This window comes from Grampus griseus, assembly GCF_964374135.1.
Source record: "Grampus griseus genome assembly, chromosome: 11".
Lineage (NCBI taxonomy): Eukaryota > Metazoa > Chordata > Mammalia > Artiodactyla > Delphinidae > Grampus > Grampus griseus.
The window spans coordinates 64,256,709-64,276,695 of record NC_139005.1 but is presented as its reverse complement, the minus strand read 5'-3'; the positions used below and the strand labels follow the sequence as shown (position 1 = coordinate 64,276,695).

General features: G+C 35.0%; 1 protein-coding gene across 9 annotated transcripts in view; it reads left to right on the top strand.

Annotated features, from left to right (window-relative positions):
• The window catches only part of PPP1R12A (protein phosphatase 1 regulatory subunit 12A), a 151,215-nt gene that overhangs the window by 51,494 nt on the left and 79,734 nt on the right, over positions 1–19,987 (top strand). For all 9 annotated transcript variants that reach the window (XM_082665353.1, XM_082665355.1, XM_082665352.1 and 6 more), the window contains exon 2: positions 8,303–8,433. In XM_082665353.1, coding sequence (XP_082521479.1) covers positions 8,303–8,433 — 131 coding nt within the window. The remainder of the gene's footprint in view (positions 1–8,302; positions 8,434–19,987) is intronic.

Here is a 19,987-nt window from a genome sequence, read left to right as displayed (position 1 = left end):
ACAGGCAGCGTGCATAAAGGAAACAAAAAGAATATACTCTCTACTGCTGGTCCTTGTATCCACCAAAGTGGCTGGCTCATTGCTTTATATATAGTAGGCAGTCCATAAAAGTTATTTGTCAAAGAATGATCCTGAAGTTTAACATTTTTATATCCATAAGGATTCTAAACTCTAGAAGTAATATTCTTCCCTTACTGAGTCCTCAAATAAAAGTCTTTGGCCTCTAAAGATCTAGGTTTGACTTACTACTTTATAGATCTTTATCAATAAAGGAAATAACAGCTGTGTAATAAGAGTAGATAAAGGGTGTGTTTTAATCTTGGAATAATTATGGTTTCCAGTTTTTGGCATTCTTATTCAAATACTTAGTACTTGTTAGATGAAGTATGAATGTTTACGCGATGTGTCGATTATAGTTGGCCGTCCTCTACATCCAAGGATTCAACTAACCAAGAGTTGAAAATAGTCCACAGAAAAATTCCAGAAAGTTCCAAAAAGCAAAAGTTGAAACTGCCGCAAGCTTTCAACTCTTTACATAACATTTACATTGTATTTACAACCGTTTACATTGTATTAGGTATTTTAAGTAATCTAGAGATGATTTAAAGTATACAGGAGGATGTACGTAGGTTATAATCAAATACTACCCCATTTTATATAAGGGACTCGAGCATCCGCAAATTTTGGTATCTGCAGGGAGTACTGGAACCAGTCTCCCACAGATACCAATGACTTTTCCCCTCGAAATTTTTTCTCAAAAGAGTTTTTTCAGATTTTTGTTATAGTCTTTTTGCCTTGTCCAGTTCATTCAATCCACAAAGATAAATTGGATCTTCTCCTTGTCAGGCATTGTGTCTCCTATGGATACTATATATATTATGTAAGTCTGAATTTTTCTTAATCCCAATAGAGAATTCCCATGGTTTAGCCATTGTGTATAATCTGTGTTTTGAATTTTATTCTTCCAATCATTTTTATCATGTGAACATATGATTTATTGTAAGGCCAGGTCTTTATTTTTATGTCTAGAGATCCTACCTGCTTATAAGAAATAAGAAAGGCAAAAAAAAAAAAATCATTGAACTAAAATGCAGTGCTGAACTTACTTGTTTTCATTATTAAATATAATAGATGATCTCCTAAGATTGTACATGCTCATTTATTTGCCAGTCTCAATGCAAGACCAAGGTATTTATCGATATTTTTTATTGTTTAGTATGGGAATGCTGCTCGGAGTTCTTCATTATTTTTCTTGTATAAACTACACCTGTGATTCCTCCTTTGATATGTCCAAGTTTTCTTTAAAATAGAACAAAAACTTGTTTGGACATCTCCAGTTTACTTCCTCTTTACACATACTCACTGACATCTGTGTCACCCTGAATGCTTAGGGCATGGACTATTTTCTGGTATATCTACAAATTTCTGTTCCTATCAGTTGAGTAGAACTGAGTTTTCCTTGCTAAGAGTCATAAAGAGTTGTTTCAAGGAAGTAGAAATTGTTTTAGAGAACTTCTGTATTCAGATTAATTTGTCTTTTACCTTTCAGTAATTAACTGTGTTAGTAATGATTAGGTGCAAATTGTAAGCATTTCATCTAATTGACTATAATTATATATTCACCTAAGTTGGTATAATTACATTTATACAACTAAATCTTTTCCTTTGTTTTACTCTCTTGTGTTGTATGTAATTTGTATGAATGAGCTTATTTAAAACTTCTATATGTAAAAGTTTGTTGGAAGGAGGTTTGATTCCTAAAATTTTCTTAATGCATCTTTTAAAATTTAATCATCCTCTTAGAAATCATTAGTAGATAGGACTTTTACCAAAAGTGGTACTACAAAGAATATTTGACAAGTCTCCACCATTTAACTTTGTTTTGTAATTTTAAAGGGATGAAATAGTTTTAGATGAGAATTGAAAAAGAAAAAGATTTTAATGGGGATGATTGAACATTTGGATTATGTATTGATATAAACATAATAGTACCTACTATTCAACAGATACTACTCTAAGTGATTTATATATTAATTCATATACCTCTCATAGTAAACTTTTGAAGTAGGTACTATTGTTGTCCTCATTTTCCAGAGGAAATTGTGGCACACAGGATGTTATATAATAGACCCAACAACAACCAGCCTACTGGCAGAACTGGATTAATCCCAGACAATCTGGCTCTAGAGTCTGTTCATGAAAAGGAATATAACAGTGTTAGAATTTATTTCAAATGCTGTTTATTTTGTAATTGTGATTTTACTCAATTGAATTGAATGGTTGCTAAACACATTTGTTTTTATCTCTTCTAGGAATGAAATTTAATGATTTTTCAACTCCACGTGCCTCACCCAGAATCTGTCTTTAAGGCATGGACTCTGTCTTCTTAGAGCCAACTTTGTGTAGCCCCTTTATAATTCAATTCTTTGTTATTAGACTTTTGAGCTTTTTCCTAAACATGAGTGGGGAACAAAGGTTGTCCTTGTGCTAACTTGCTGAGAAAAATAACTAGGCCCCCTTTTCAATAAAAACAGATGTTTTATGTACTTGAACTAGTTTATTGAGATAGTTTATAGTTCAAGTTGACAAAGCTGCCTGTACCTGGGATTAAATGACAAAAGTGTCTTCACACAATCATCTGTTATTGGTAATGGCTCGGAATATGTATTTAAGAAAAACTTAAGATAAATCATGTCAGATAAGATTTTAGAAGTATATTTGAGTCACTCTGTTTCTTTCCATATATGGCTTAATAGACTGACCATATTTAGTCAGATATTTCAAGTCAGCAAGTCATGTATCTCTTAATGTGCTGCATGTGTTAGCTTTTGATTCTCTTAGCAACAATATTTTCATGGGCATGTCTGCCAGTTTATTGTGTATGCTTTGTAAATATTCAGGAGAACACTGAACAATTTACAACACAAACTTGAGATTCCTTTATAATATATGTTTTACAATGATGTTTTTGGCATTTAATTTGTATTTAAACATTTCAAAAACTTATTACATTTAAACAAAATAAAGGTCCAAGCACATTTAACATTAACTGCTTTAGGTATTTTAGGTATTAACTGCTTTTAGGTATTTGATGTTTCTTAAGTTATACTGACTTAAAAACAAACATTTAAAATCAAAATCAGCAACATTTCATTTACTGGGGAATAGCTATTCCTATATGTTAATTTTTTCAAAGAGCCAGGGCAGTCACCTTCTTAAAATGGAGAAACTTTAAAAATTAACCATTTGTTCTGAGGATCTTTTATCTTCACTGTCAAAGAATTACTCATAAGATGGCAAATAAGACTCTGTTCTGGATCCTGCCCTACCTTTATCCTCCCCATATGTGATTTTGCATCTTCATATACAAGGAAGTGTTTGTTACTTGTTCATATATTAAGTTCAGGTGTAGAGCCTCCTCCAGGAAGTATTACCTGACTACAACCATTCTTCTTTAGTTCTTCTCTTCTTGGCTTCCATGGTAAGAAGTGTACAGCCATATAACTGTATTTATCATATTCATTTTGATATTTTTATTTACTTGTGTATTTGTCTTCCATACTAGATGATGAGCTTCTTGAGAACTCTCTGTAACTGACTGAATAAAATACCACAAATGTCTTTGTCCTCCAAGTAGAATATACTGATTATAATTTAATTTTAACCTTTCTCTTACTATTTTCATAGAAATCACTTCTCTACATTCTTTCCCTGAGTGATTTTAGGTCCCATTATTTTAATTATTACCTTAATGCAGGTAATTCCCAAATAGATATTTTTATCCCACATTCATTTTTAAGCTCTAGATCTGCATATTCAGGTGGCTACTGGATATGCATCGTTAGATAAGTATACAGACACCTATAATCAATTCAGCATATCCAAAACTAAAGTTATCTTTCTTCCTCCAACCTGCTTTTCGAATGTGTGGTATTTGTTTTCATGAATGACCTCTCCCTGTCCCTCGCCCTTCATATCCAATCTTTAATTAAGCCTTGTACATTTTCTCCCAGATTTCTCTTAATATCCGTTCTGAGTAACTGGTGTTGCTCAGTTCAGGCTCTTCTCTCTTCATACCACTTCCAGTAATCTTTCTGAAATACTGATCTGATCATGTCACCCCTCTGCTTTTAAACTCTGAATAGGTTTTTCAAACATCATCTACCTGAAATTCTACAGTGTTTTCTCCTACTTACTCCTACTGCTGAATTGAGCCACTATTACTGATGGGAGTGTAGCAGGTTTTCTTGATGAGTAGGATTAGAAAGTAGGTTGAAAACCACCTCTGATGTCAAATCCTGTCATCTTTGCGTTATGTTCAGATTTTTTTACCTGCAATACATTCAGACCTCTTACCACCTAGCCTTATTCTGTTTTATAACTTGCAGATACTATCTACCACTGGATGACTTTCTGTTCATTTATTCCATACATTGTTTAAGTCATAGTGCATCTGCTCAGTGAAGTTCCTTCTAGTTGAATTGCGAATTGAACAACAACTATGTAATCTTCAAAACCTTGCTCAAATGTATTCTCCTTTATGGACTGTCTTAATCACAAGATCTCTTTATGTTCCCAAAGATATTTTAGTACTTTCTACCCACTGCTCTTATACCCTTACGTTGTTGTTTATGGACTAGCCTCCTATACTATGTGATCTTTTCCCTTCATTGTATTTCTAGGGCCTTAGCATATATAATTTTTAGCATATATAATATGAGGAATAGCCAGAGAAATTAGGGATACTTAGCCTATAAAAGAATATGTGAGAATTTGGGCAGTGGGGAGAACTCAAAATATTTAAAGATTATTAGTTAAAAGAGAGATTCCATTTGATACATGGAGCCTCGGGAGGCAGGGGATAGAAATTAAAGGAAGACATGTTTTAGCATGTGCAATTTAGAGAAAGATAAAGTGTTTTATACTGGAGATAATATACAGTAGGCTTTTAATACATGGTAGCCTATTTTTTTCTTTTTCTTTTTTTTAAAATGAGGTATAATTTGCATACAATGAAGTACACAGCATATAATTCAGTGAATTTTTACATATATGTACGCCTATGTAAAAAATCAGAAAGGTAGGGAACATTTCCAGTCTTCCAAAAAGCTCCCTCGTGCCCCTCCTATTATTTCCCCACAAATTTACCAGGATTCTGAGCTTTATAACCAGGGATTAGTTTTGCCTGGAAATTTACAGTTTGTATCCTTTGTGTCTACTTTTTTCGCTCATGTATTATGTCTGCAGGGATTATCCATGTTGTTGAAGGTAGCATTAGTTTGTTCTTTTTGTTTGTTGTTCTTTTTTCATTGATGTATAGGATTCTATTACATGAGTAGACTCTCCCCATATATACATACATCCCACCCCATTTATTTATCAATTCTATATAACTTCAGTAGATACTGTCAAATGGTTTTCTGAAGGGGTTATATGAATTTTACACTCTTATCAGCAATTAGTTTTTTCTCCATATCCATACAGTAGATTTAATATTTTTCATTTAAGAATCAAGGCTTAGATTTTCTTTTTATGTAAACACTGCCTATTCATTGTACACATTTTGAAAATAAAGAAAAATTTAAAGAATAAAAATTATTCATAGTCACACAACCAATGATAATGACTATTAACTTATATATTCTTCTAGTCTTTTGTGTAGATTTTAAAGTAAAATTAGAATCATATTAGGCAAACTGTTTTGTATCCTTTTTAAAAAACTTAATATATTGTGAGCATTTCCCATATATATTATAATTTCTTGTTTTAATGTTTTTCTCCATTTTTTAAAAACAGTAATCATATTTGTATTAGAAAACATTTATCAGGTAGAGTTTTATATTTTTATATCAATGATAAAATCAGAATACTGTTTTGGAGCCTGTAGGAATTAAAAGAGGTTGAGAGAGAGGAGAATACAATTTAATATCTTTTCTCAAGGAAATTTAATGCTTAAACTTATAAATAGATGTAATATTATTTCAAGCCACTGTGAGTCATTAGCTATCTCAAATAACATTTTATAAACTACTTCATAATACAGTAGAATTTTGATGTTTCTTGTTATTAGATAGCTGTGGTTCTCAAATCTCTCCTACCCTTTAACCACTGCTCCTTGAAAAACACAGTTCTTTTCCCAAGCAGTATATACTTAAACTTTATATGAATGTTGTTTATATATACTCATTTACCATTTGCTATGTGTAAAGTACTGTTTGGGCACTTTGGGATCTTGCCTTCAGATTGCCTGTAACTTGTTCCAAAGGGAAGAATCATGGATATATAAGAATGTTAAATATGGTAGGGAATTTTAGAGATATGTAACCCACCAGCTTCTCTCCTCCACTTGAAAGACAGAGCCCCAAAAGTTTAAATTACTTGTTCACAGCTATAAAATCTGTGGCAGAGCCAGAACTAGAGCCTACAGCCAAACACTTGTCAGTGTTTTTCCACTTTAGGTGTAAAGTACTTTGTCCTTAGTGCTTTTCTTGACACCAACTTTGTCATTTTTCCCCCCTAGGAAAAAGCTACTAAAACTGTTTTCTTTTGCTTCTGTGATAGATAAAGGAAAATTGGTTTTATTTATACAGCAAGCACTTATTAAGTGCCTAGAGTGTATGATATCCTGTTTCAGAGACTGCAAAATAGGTGAGAAATAGTTGCTGAAATAGGAACATCTGTGGATATGGTGTTAAGTGTGGAAGGAGCTTATTTTTTGGAATCTGAGCATCTGTGATAGAATCTCAGCTCTATCATTTCCCATCTCTGTGGCTTATTCAGGCTACTTGATCTCTTTGAATCTTAGCTTTCTTGTTCATTTATTCATTTATTGAGCCCCTACCACATGCAAAGAATGGTAAAAGGTGCTGGGGATACAGCAAAATTCCCATTCTCATGAGGGATTTTGTGAGGATAATATATACAAATCAGTAAAATAGATAAAGCACCAATCATACTACTTGGCACAAAGTAAGCATTGAAAAAATTTCCCTTCTTATTTACTATAGGCTGCGGTTCTCAAAATTTTTCATCTTAGGACCCCTTTATACTCTTAAAAATTATGAAGGACTTCAAAGAGCTTTGTTTCTGTGGGTTGTATATATTAATACTTACAGTACTAGAGGGTAAAACAGAGGACTCTATATATTCATTAATTCATTTTTAAATGAATTAAAGCAATACTTTACCCATGTTATATAAATGGCATTTTTTAATTAAAATAACTAATTCATTTACTCCTGAAAGCTTGAATTTTATCATTGGCAACAAATACTGTTAGTTTTTTTTGACAGACTTTGTTCATTTTCAAGAAAATTTCTGCCAACATCCAAGTTAGACTAACTATAGTTTGCCATTTAAGTAAAAATATATTCCATAATGGCCTATATGGGAAAAGAATTTTTAAAAAAGAGTGGATATATGTATATGTATAACAGATTCACTTTGCTGTACACTTGAAACTAACGCAGCATTGTAAATCAACTATACCCCAGTAAAAAATTTTTTTAAAATGATGTTCCATGGAAAAAGTGGCTAGATCGGCTTGCAAATTAATTGCACAAGTGTTTTTCCTCAGGGCAGTCATTATATTTGGAAGAAATGCTTTATGCATGCTTCCTGTCTTATTCCACAGAGTATTTAAAAGATATATATTCAAGAGTCAAAATTTAATAAAATTTATAGTTTTTACTGCATTGTCAAGGACATTCATAAGTAAAAATAGCTTGGGAAAGAAAAAAAACCTGTGAGTGCAGAGTGGTGAATACAAGGACAGTAAAGTGCTGTGGGGTGTTTTTTTTTGCCACTGCCTTGATTTATTCTTAGACAGAAACATATTTACCACTAGTGCTTTTGCATCCTCAAGTGCACATGTCAACACAGTGAAAAGGGGAAATACCATCTTAGTATTATTTTGAGAATAGTTTTGACCTTGTCACCTCCCTGAAGGGATCCCACTCCCTGAACAGACCACAGTTTGGGAACCACTGCTATAGAGGATATTATTGGTACTTAATTATAATGTTTTGATTGTTTCCATGTTGACATGTACTTGTTTTCCTCATGGGGTTGGCATAAAATGTCTAGTCACATACAGTATTGTTATATGGGTATCTAAGCAAGGACTATTAAAATTTAGGTAGTACGATTGGCCTACTTCATAGCAGTACAATCAAGATGGCAAGAGACTACCTTATAGAAAATATGTTATAAAAGCTTCAAAATAGGAATTTTATTCTATTGATGTGTTGTTGGGAGTGTTGATTCAAAATTTTTCTAATCCTGCTTTCTGTTTTGTTTTTAGGCTTGCATTGATGACAATGTTGATATGGTGAAGTTTCTGGTAGAAAATGGAGCAAATATTAATCAACCTGATAATGAAGGCTGGATACCACTACATGCAGCTGCTTCTTGTGGATATCTTGATATTGCAGAGTAAGCTAGTTCTGTGTTTGTTTTTATCCAAATACTATTTAGAGACTTGAGATTTTATAGAAATTGTTGTTATGGATAAATGATTGAACTCTTATATTACCTTAATTCATAAAAATTATTCTTCCCAGGAAAGAAAATAAGTAGATCATGGGAATCCAAATATTGTCTCTTGGTGTGAGATCATCTTCTTGTCTCCCTACGATCTTTGACTTTTGGTACTTTGAATTGGTATGAGTAATTGTACACATTCTCCAGCCCCATCTCCTTTTCTTTTGAGTGTATGTATTGTCAAATGATTCAAGGTTAATATTTAGCAATCTAGTATATCCCTACGTAATCATGAATTGTTAGGGGAAATTAACAACAATTCTGAATTAGGTTACTTTGCTAAAGAAAGAATATGATACATAATTCTCCAATTATTCAGTATATTTATGCTTAGTTTTTATTAAGATTGTTTTCTAAAAACATGAAAATTTAGTGAAAAATAGTCATTGTATTCTTAACTACCTTTAATAGGGGAGTACTTTCTGAGAAAGTTTGATTCTTGAAAAATTTAACAAGGAAGTATACATATCCTGACAAAATAATTTTTTCATCAAATTATTTTTTCTTGTTGCTGTGTATCCAGCACCATAAACATTTTTATTGTCTATCTGCTCACATCAAAGCTTATCAGCTAATAAATATTGAATAAATATGGTAGTCCTACTCTGTGAATCTCTCTTAGTAAGTCTTCATAGTTTTATTTCTTTGTACATTTCATGCACACATACACTGCCCGCCCCCCCCCCTCCAGCCCCCATGTGTATTGGAGATACAGTATACCAGTTTAAAGGAGAGGCAGTGTTCGGTGAAATGAAAAGTGCTCTGGGAATCAGAAAATCTGAGCTATTTGACTCTAACACTGACTGCGCTACACCTTTTGATAATTTGTTTCCTCTTTCTGGGCTTTGATTTCTTTATGTGTAAAATGAAGGATTCTTTTTGCCATTGTAAATCAACAGTGGTTATTCATAATTTTAATTGTGGTTCTCTTTATTCCTTTCTGTTCTTTTCATGCTCAACAAAGGGCTTGGATTTCATCTTCATAGAAAAAAATAGCTAAGGTGCATTTATCTTCAGCTGTCCTTAAATATTTGGTACTTAAGTTCTTAAGTCAACTAATGTGGATTATGAAGGCTTCCTCAACCACTCTCAAGGGGTATGACCTTGGGCAAGTTGCATAACTTTTATAATTGTCAGCTTTCTCCTCTGTAGAATGGGAATAATATTTTCTAGGTTTGTTGTGAGGGTTAACTGAGATAACGCACCAAGTATAGTTCCTGGCACATAGGAAATACTGAGTATGTATTAACTTTTGACCATTATCTTTTTTATCTTTTTGGGAAAATGAAAACCCAGCTTCTTTCTTCAGATGTGTAATCCTGTGTTTCCTTTTTAATTCATGCTTCTGAGTTTGAAAAGACAGTAATAATTGTCCTGAATAATTTCCTCTTGTAGACTTGATTAACAACCCATTGTGTCAGTTGGGATGATTTTAGATGCACGTAAACAGTATCAAACTTAAACTGACGTAAAGAGAAAGGGTACTTGTTGTACAGGATAATACATAGTTTAGAGGAAGGGCATTCAGGTTTGTTTATTAAGCTGCTCAGCGCTGTCATCAGGGCTTGGAGTCTTCAGGTGTTTTCTTCTGCCTTTCCCAAATATACACTTTATTCTTAGCCTTGTTCCCTCCTGGTTACAAGATGATTGCCACAACTCCTGAATTGTGTTTTTACATATGCACATCCAAGAGCAAAATAAAAAGTGGTTGGGGAGTGGAAAGTATCTTCTCCATATTCTGTGACTGTCAAGGAGGGAAACCTTCCCTAGAGAGCCCTCTGACTATAGCAGATTTCCCCTTAAGGGACTTATGTTGGCCTGGGCTTGGTAATTTGCCCATGTCTTTGCTGGGAGAAGCAAGTATCTGGCATATTCAGTTTTTTTAATGCCAGAAAATAAGTGTGAGGAGGGTTGGGCAGTCTGCTGCAGGTGTTAATAGTTTCAGTAGAGTAACTACAACTTTTCTTCTTTTTGGAAGGTGGGATATGGAATATGTGTTTCATAGGACTTATACAAACAAAAATGACCTATTTTGACCAAGGTTGACTATAGTTTTGCTGATCTAACTACCTTTATATAGGCATTTATGGCATTAATGGCTGTGGTATAACTGAAGTATAATTGACCCTTGAACAACACAGGTTTGAACTGCATGGTTCCACTTATACATGGATTTTTTTGAACAGTAAATACTTCAGTACTACGTGATCTGCAGTTGGTTGAATCCGCTGTTGTGGAACCAGGAATACTGAGGAACCACAGGTACAGGGGGTCTGCTTATGTGGAGGGCCAACTGTAAGTTACTCACAGATTTTTAACTTCAGGGAAAGTCAGCACCCCTGACCCTCATGTTGCTCAAGGGTCAACTATATTTAAATTTATAGTTTTTTTGAACAAAATTAAAATTAAAAGAATGATGAGTTTTCCTTTTTTGCTCTTTCTGCCCTCTGAGATTCTTTTTTTTAAATAAGGATAATATTTTTATAAAAGACCGTTCAACTCTCATATATACTGGGCTATTTGTTAGGTGATGATTGCCTAAAACCCTTCTAAATGCATGATTATTTTCACCAGCATTATCTCTTTCAGTAATTAATTTCACTAATGAGTGAGAGAAGTTAATGAAATCCAAAATCCTAGTTTTCTTGGGTCTAGAAAACATATAGCATGGTGGCTTAAGAGGTAGGGTGAAAGATACCTCCCAAATCAGAGCATTTATAGGGTAAAGGAAGGCCCTATTAATAATGACGTAGAGACAACAGTTATAAACCATGGAGTCACTCTGCTAAGTGATGTATTTGGAGTTAAATTTGTTTGCAAATCCTGGTTCTGCCATTCTCTACCTTTGTGCCCTTGGCTGAGCTACTTAGTCTCTATGATTAATATTATTTATAAAATGGGAATGATCTGGCTTCTTCCTAGCTCTTGTTTCCCATATTGCTTTCTACATTTTTTACTCTGTCAATATAGACTACTTTCAATTCCCCAGTATTCCCTGCTGGTTCATATCATTGTGTCTTTGCTCATAGTGATTCATTTGCCTCATTTCTTTACTTGACCAGGTACTACCAGACTTCAGCAGTTTATGTTAGAATCACTTCTTCCAGAAACCCTGCTAATGTTCTTGGCTGATTCATCATCATCTCTAACATATCAGTTGTTTACATGCTTCTTTACCAACTACATTTTGCACAGAATAGTACTAATTCAACCCTATTGAACTGAGAGGTAAAACAAAACAGTGAAGCACAGATAGTTCACTATGAGGATTTGTGGATGATTAGGTAGGATACAGCGAGTTCTAAATTTTTGACCTCTATTGGAGACAGTAGAACAAAGAATGTGAGGTTGCAGTTTAGTTTCTAGACAATTAACAATTTCACATCTGATCTCTAGCCTAGCAAAAGCCAAGTGAATAGATGAATGATAGCTCTTCATATTCTGGCTCAATTTTCTCACATTTTCACCAAAATAATTACTTTCAACATCTCCCTGCTATGAATAAGGTAGAAGTCTTAGGGAAAACCAAAAATAGAGATTGTTTAATAATGCCCCTTCACCAGAGTGGATTAGAGGAAGAATAAATGAAGTGAGTTTGGGGAGCATAGTGTTAATGGTCAGTATATGCATTGTTTTACTATTTACTGATGGGTCAGATATTGAAATGTACGCATTAACATTATTCTCTTCCTTTGGGGTGCTGAATTGACAGTGTTACGCTCTGAATCATGTCCCCACAAAATTCATATGTTGAAGGCCTAAGCCCCAGAACCTTGGAATGTGACTGTATAGATGGAGATGATTAAATTAAAATGAGGCCCTTAGGGTGGGCCCTAATCCAATCTTACTCTATCTTTATAAGAGGAAATTTGGACACAAAAAGTGGCACCAGGGTCTTTCACACAGAGAGAAAAGACAATGTAAGGACACTGTTAGAAGGTGGCCATCTGTAAGCCAAGGAGAGAAGCCTCAGAAGAAACCAAACCTGCCAACACCCTGATCTTGGTCTTCCAGCCTCTAGAACTATGAGAAAATAAATTTCTATTGTTTAAGCCACTTTGTCTATGGTATTTTGTTATGGTAATACTAGCAAACTAATACAGGCAGTATAAAATTCTCACTGTCACATCAAGGTATTCTTCCCTAAAAGTTGTAGTTGAATGTCATTGGGCTATGGACTAGAAGTAAAATTGGACATACTAGAACTATGACTTCTGGACATACTAGAATGATTATGGAGCCCAAAAAATTATGTATTCAATTTATTGTTCCAGTCTATAACGATCGGTTAATTATAACTCTAGCCATTAAGTATAACTGAATTATATATTTAAATTATGTGGAAAACATTGAAAACCAAGTCCTCTGACTTGGCTTTCAATAACCAAGAAATAATAACAAATAAAATAAAGAAATAATAGATAAAAGAATAATGAGATGAAGAAATAATTAGATGAAGACATAGGAGTTTTACGATGGCAGCATTTAAACTTTGTCTTTCTTTTTTATTAGCTGAAATATTTTTGTAAAGGAAACTGCCTCATTTCTACTATTTGGTTACCCCTTGTACAAGTTTTATAGGAAAACAGGATATATTCTTTATTCTTTCCCTGCATATACTGATTTTTAAAATAATGAGTTGGTTTACTAGTTACCCTCAAAAAGGACTAATTGATTTTTTTGAGATCTAAATAACTTGAGCACATGCATTTAAACGTACTTGATGTATTTCAATCCATTGCAGTTATTGCCCTTATTGATTAGCAAATTGTACCATCTTTGGTCTACAAGAGTCTCTTCATGTTGGCTTCTAAGACCTTGGGACATGACCAAATAAAGTGATCTTTAAAAGCTTCCTTGCTCTTTAGTAGTATAAAAATGTTCCAGACTCATCTTTTATATTTCCTGCCCTGGGTCTGGAATTGCCATTTCTCTAAGGAAACCTGTTCCTTGTAATGGGTGCTAGAAATGCTCATTGCTGCTGCATTGATCATTCTTTCAAATTCAAATTCAGCATCAGGGTGTCTTTCTTTAACCTCTTCAATCTTGTATCAATATTTCCTTTCTCCCCTACTTTGTTGCCAAGAACTGTAGAATTAAAATAACACATAATACTCATTTGCTTCATCATATATTACATATACATTAGATTGCTTATAACAGTACCACAATAATAATGATTACTGAAAGCAGTTTGAAGTTTGGGATTTTGTTTTCGTTTTTTTGGCAGGGGTGAGGGGGGTGACATTTCTTTTTGTCCTTATGGTATCCCACTTGGAATATACCATCAAATTACTGTGTGTGCTGAAGTCACTTGGAATAATTCTTTTCTGTTTGGTTATGCCACTAACTAGATATACCATTAAGTTCACTGTTTAAGTTTGTTTTTTGTTCAGTTTAATTTTGTTTTATAATTTACATAAAATACCAGGTTCTAACGGCAGTCCCTACTCTACCACCCTATTTCCTATGGGTAACATTTTTAAATTTTATATTTTATCCCAGTTTGTGTTTTAATATAAGTATTATTCCCTCTTTGCAGATAAATGAAAGACTATCATACACTATTTCTCCAGTTTTCTTTTTTCACTTAACAGTCTATCCTGGAGACCACTATATAGTGGGTTATAGAGCTATTTCTCATTGTTCTCTTCAGGTGTAGTATTTAGTACTCTGTTGTGCAGTGTCATTGTAGTTTATTCAGCTTGTCCTTCTTGATGGACCAGTGAATGTTATTTATTTGAATGACTGTAACTTTAGCCTTGGCATTGTCTTTATTTTTCACATAAACAAAAATTCCTATGACTTATAAGAATAAAAAAAATTTTGTATTTGAATAATAAAACTTAAATGATTTGTTTTATTAACACTTTGGTTATTGATGTGGTTATAATCTCTTTTGTCTCTTTTTAATTTTGTCACTACATTTCTTTTTTAGCCTTCTGCCACAGATGTTTAAGGAATGCTTTTATCTTGAGTAGCTTTAGTGTTTGTATTAAACTTTCAATAGCAGAGAAAATTAGCCCTGTGTTAGGCTAGCATTATGTAGTTTTATAGTATATAGAATGGAATGTTGATTAATTAGTACATTTAACATATTTTTCTTCACGTTTGGAGTAGTTCTGAAGACATTGCTGAAGATTTCATATCATTATAATATACTGGTAGTGACATTCAGTGACATCTTCATGGTCTTATTTACAGCATGGAAAAAGTTTCATTAGCTTTGTTATTTGATCATTAAAGAATCAGCTATTTAAGGATATAATTTTTTAAAATATTTGTGGTGGCTTATTTATGGCATGGCTTTTCTTCTTCACTATAACCTTTATTTCATAAACATACAACAGAATCCTCAAGATTTCTCTTGGCTTATCCTTTAGAATATATCCAGTATCTAACTGTTTCGTCACATCTTTCATTTCTCCCTGATCCTGGACACTGTTCTTCACTGAAATTATTGCAGTTGGAATCATTCTAACCATAACCATCCTCTTTCCCCCATCTGTTTTCTGCACAGCAGCCAGAATGATCCTTTTAAAGTATTGCAAGTGGAATAACATCACATTTTAATTCAAAGCCCTTCACCCTCCAGTGGGTTTATAATGCATTTAGAAACCAGAGTTTTGGTGGCCTACAGGCTGTGGTTTGACCCTCTGTTACCTCTCTGATGTCATTTTCTCCACGTTCTCCAGGCTGTCTTTGTTAGCCAAACTGGTCCCCTTGCTGAGCCTTTAAACAAACTAAGCATTTTGCTTCATAGTCTGCACCTGCTGATTCCTCTGCCTGGAATTCAATAATGTTGTTATTTTTGGTAAAAGAATCAGAAATTCCTACCAATTTAAGAACTATATAAATTGCACCACCATACCTATGAGAAACGTTACAATATTCCTAATATCAAGCTCAGAAATGAGACAACTCTATTTTAATCTTAACTCTGCTAATTAATTGCTATTAACTTTAGACAAATTACCAGCTTCTCTGAACCTCTGTTTCCTCATCTTTAAAATAGGAATGTTAACGCTTATCCCTATTCTATAAGATTATTGTGAAGATTAGATGAGATAGTGTTTATAAGACACTTGGCACAATCTATGGCATATATTTAGTTATCAGTAAAGTTAGCTGAATTAGTTGTTGTTATTCATAATTCTATCTTTGGTCACTACTTTTAGTGAAAAATAGCTAAGCTCTTGGTTCTCCTGGATCATTTAATAAAGAAAACTATCATCTGATCATTTGGTCTTAGAGCAGACCTAGCTAGATGAGAGGAGCAGGAGAGAGTGAAGTAGTCATTTGTCCTATTTACTTTGATATGTGGGTATTTGAGCACCAAGAAGAGTTGGCAAATCCATGCATTTCGGTTATTTACATATTTCTTGTCAAGAATGATACATAGTTAGTGTAAAGCAGACTATGTATTTTGGTTTTTTTGTTTTGGTTTTTTTTTTTTTGCAGTACGCGGGCCTCTCACTGTTGTGGCCTCTCCCGTTGCGGAGCACAGGATCCGGACGCGCAGGCTCAGCGGCCATGTCTCATGGGCCCAGCCGCTCCGCGGCATGTGGGATCTTCCCAGACCGGGGCACAAACCCGTGTCCCCTGCATCGGCAGGCGGACTCTCAACCACTGCGCCACCAGGGAAGCCCCCTGGAGTCGTCGTTTTTTGAGGAGAGTAGTGTTAGTGGTATATGGAGAGAGTAACTGATAAGACAGGAAGAGGGAACTGAGACTACAGCACAGAGGAATTTGTATGCCTTGCTAACTGACCTTTAGTGGTGATGCGTTTTTAGGAACATGATGATCCTTCTCTGTATTTTAAGAAGACAATTCTTGACTGATTAGGGAGTTTGAACAGATTAGGGATTAGGGAGTTAGAGACAGGGCAGTGGCAGTGAGCTTGGAAGTGGGGCAGATCTGAAAGAAATTTGGAAAATAAAATTAATAAGGCTTAGTGTGATTCACTGGATCTAGATAGTAAGGTGGGAGGAAAAATCAAAGGTAGTTATAATGCTGATAATAGCTAGCATTTATTGAGTGCTTACTGTGTGCCAGTCACTGCTCTAAGTCCTTTAATATACACTGCTCTAAGTCCATAATTTTGGTCATCCTAACAATTACATGAAAATATATTGCTGCCACCACCCCACAGGCCCAGATGCACAATTCCAAACCCTCAAAATTCTGAAAAATGACAAAATAAATTGTAAGTTTGGTGTAGGCTCATTTGGCAACTCACCATGACTTGAACTGATACGAGGCTATTTATAGTCTTTGTTTCTCCCCCACTTAACTTATTTTTTGCAAAAATATTAACATGTTTGGTTATGGAGTACTGCCTCAGACTCAATAAGGGTGTTGCATAATCTACAATATTATATTTCTAAAATATGAAAAGTTTTGAGGACTTCCCTGGAGGCGCAGTGGTTAGTAATCCACCTGCCGGTGCAGGGGACACAGGTTCGAGCCCTGGTCTGGGAAGATCCCACATGCCATGGAGCAACTAAGCCCATGAGCCACAACTACTGAGCCTGCGCTCTAGAGCCCGTGTGCCACAACTACTGAAGCCAACGTGCCTAGAGCCTGTGCTCCGCAACAAGAGAAGCCACTGCAGTGAGAAGCCCATGCACTGCAATGAAGAGTAGCCCCCGCCCGCCGCAACTAGAGAAAGCCCACACACAGCAACGAAGACCCAATGCAGCAATAAATAAATAAATAAATATTTACTTATTTCTTTATTTATTTTAAAAAAAGAAAAGTTTTGAAATTTGGGTTTGGATGAGTGATGGTTGGCCCGTATTATAATTCTTATTTTATAGATGAGGAAACTGAGTCATAGAGAGAAATCACACGATAATTAGCAGAGCTAGGATTTGAATCTAGACAGTCTAACTTGTCAAGTCTGCACTTTAAGACACTACACCATTCTGCCTCCCTTTCTAGCCTTTGTAATTGGGAAAATGATGCCCTTTAACTTTAGTATTAAAGAATTAAAGAGCAAGATTGAGGGAAGCAGAGGAAATTCGAGTGTAGTGGAATGTGAATTTAAATAAGCCTAGTTTGAGATGCCAATTAAAAAGGTGCAATAGGAAGCCAGGACTTCTTTGGGTATGTTTATAATGCGTAAACTGAATTTCATCAAATCTAAGATGCCATCGTCATAACACATTGTCATTATTTTATGTACCAATTTAAAAGGTTAAAAACAAAAACCTGTAATACAGTGTGTGTGTTTTTTTGTTTTTAAGCACCTTGGGGTTTTTTTTCCCCACACACACAGTATCATTCTTTATCTAATTGTAGTGTCTTGGATGCAGCATTGCTTAAGAATGTTTTATTGTTGCCTTTGGGATTTTCTTCTAAGCCACTGATAGCATTCTGCAAGTGTTGTTGGTGGTGCTTTCTTGATCTTACTACAAGGTATCAGCAAAAAGTTTCACACACCATCCAGGAAGACATTTTAAGTAACAGTTAAGCTCAGTAAATAAGGTATCAAAGGTATGAATGCACATAAATCAGTTGAAGTTGAAAACAATATGAATAGCTGTGACTGGGGTTACATGAAGACAGATGATGACAACCATGTCGTGGCCATTGTCCATTGCTGAGACATCATTGATTGTAAGGTCAATAGATTGTAGAAGATTTCAGCAATATTAAAATTTGGGGAAAATGTATATCTTAGAATTATTACACAATGAGTAGGATTTTTGCCTCTGGGAATTGGGAGATACAGTAATAAAGTAAGACAGTAGTGCATGTAATTGATTTTAATAAATAAATATGCATTTTCAGGAGTTAGTGCATGGTCAAAGAAGTATAGTCACTGCTCTGAGGAATAATTAAGAGAAATAAGAAATGCTGAAGACAGAAGCTACAGAATTTCCTGTATTTAAAGGTGGTTTTGCAAAGAGAAGAGAGGAATTTAGATCCTTCTGCACATTTTGAATTTGTTTTTGTGTTTTGTTTTGTTTTGACAATCTGGGTGCCTAGATAACTGGAAAATAGAGCCCACTTTCACAGATAGATTCATTTCTCTCACACACAATAGCCTGGTCTTTGCTATCGGCATAATTAATTGTATCTGTAGCATAATTGTGAAACCACGATGTCAGAAATTTAGCACAGTATTTGGCAAGGTACATTAGTCCATGTTACTGGACTAGTAACAGGGTTTATGTATAAAAATAATACTTCTACCTGTGAGATTTTGACAAAATGAAATTTTTTTAAAGGTTAAAATTGGTAATGTTATAAACATTATAATTTCCTGACAATTAAAAATGAGAATTTCTGCTTCTTGGAAAATAGAATAGATACGTTTTTCCCGTTTTTCCTCCTGCTGAATACAACTAAAAACCCTGAACATGATATATAAAATATACAAAGACTCTATAAGATAGAGAGAAGACCAAAAAAAAAAAAAAGAGAGAAGACAGAACAGCTACGGATCTCAGGATCCAAAGAATGACAGGAGTAAGTTTCTGGCTTTTCTCTTTGCCTCAGATATACCACACTTGGAACTGAGGAAGCTGATAACCCAGAAGCACCAATGGCCCCACACTGCCCCCCCCAAAAAAGCCCCAACAAAACCCTAACCTCTTTAGCCAAATACTAGGAGAGGGGTACCCTAAAACCTTAAAAAAAAAACTACTCCAGCCAAACACTGCAGAAAAAAACCATGGTCCCACCCATACCCTCACTAGCAAAGGCCAGGTAGGGAGCATGAGACTTCCAACATTACCAGGCTATCATGAGGTATCCTAGCACCTCTACTGTTATGATGTCAGATTAGGCCAGATACAGAACCTGCCGAGATTTTCATCCCCATCGGATAGTTAACTAGCCCTACCCTAACTGGCACTGGAGACCACGTGGGAAGCCTGGACTTACACCCCCACCTGGCCGTAAAAAGGAGCTCCTACTCCTCCCCACTGGGGTGGAGTCAGAAGAGGCCTGGTAGAGAGTAAATACTTTCACCACCACCCATCAGTAAAGAGGCCTAACTCTTTCTCCCCTTATGGTGTCAGTGGAGGCCACATAGGGTGTAGTAGTGAGGCACCCATAGCCTCCTTAGCCAGGGAGGTATCAGTGAAGGCTTGGTGAGGAGTCAGAAGTAACAAGGAGCTGTTCCATCGCAAGTGTCAATGGTGGCTGAGTGGGGAACCTGAACTTCTACCCCTACCTTGTAATAATGAGATGGCATCTCCCCATCTTTTCTGCTAGAGCAGGGCCAAATATAGTCAGCTAACATAGAAGATTTAAGCACAATCTAGAGTCTCATAATATACCCAGAGTGTTCCAATTTCAATTGAAAATCAGTTGTCATACCAAGGAACATCTCAAATTGAATGAAAAAGACAATAGGGGGCTTCCCTGGTGGTGCAGTGGTTGAGAGTCTGCCTGCCGATGCAGGGAACATGGGTTCGTGCCCTGGTCCGGGAGG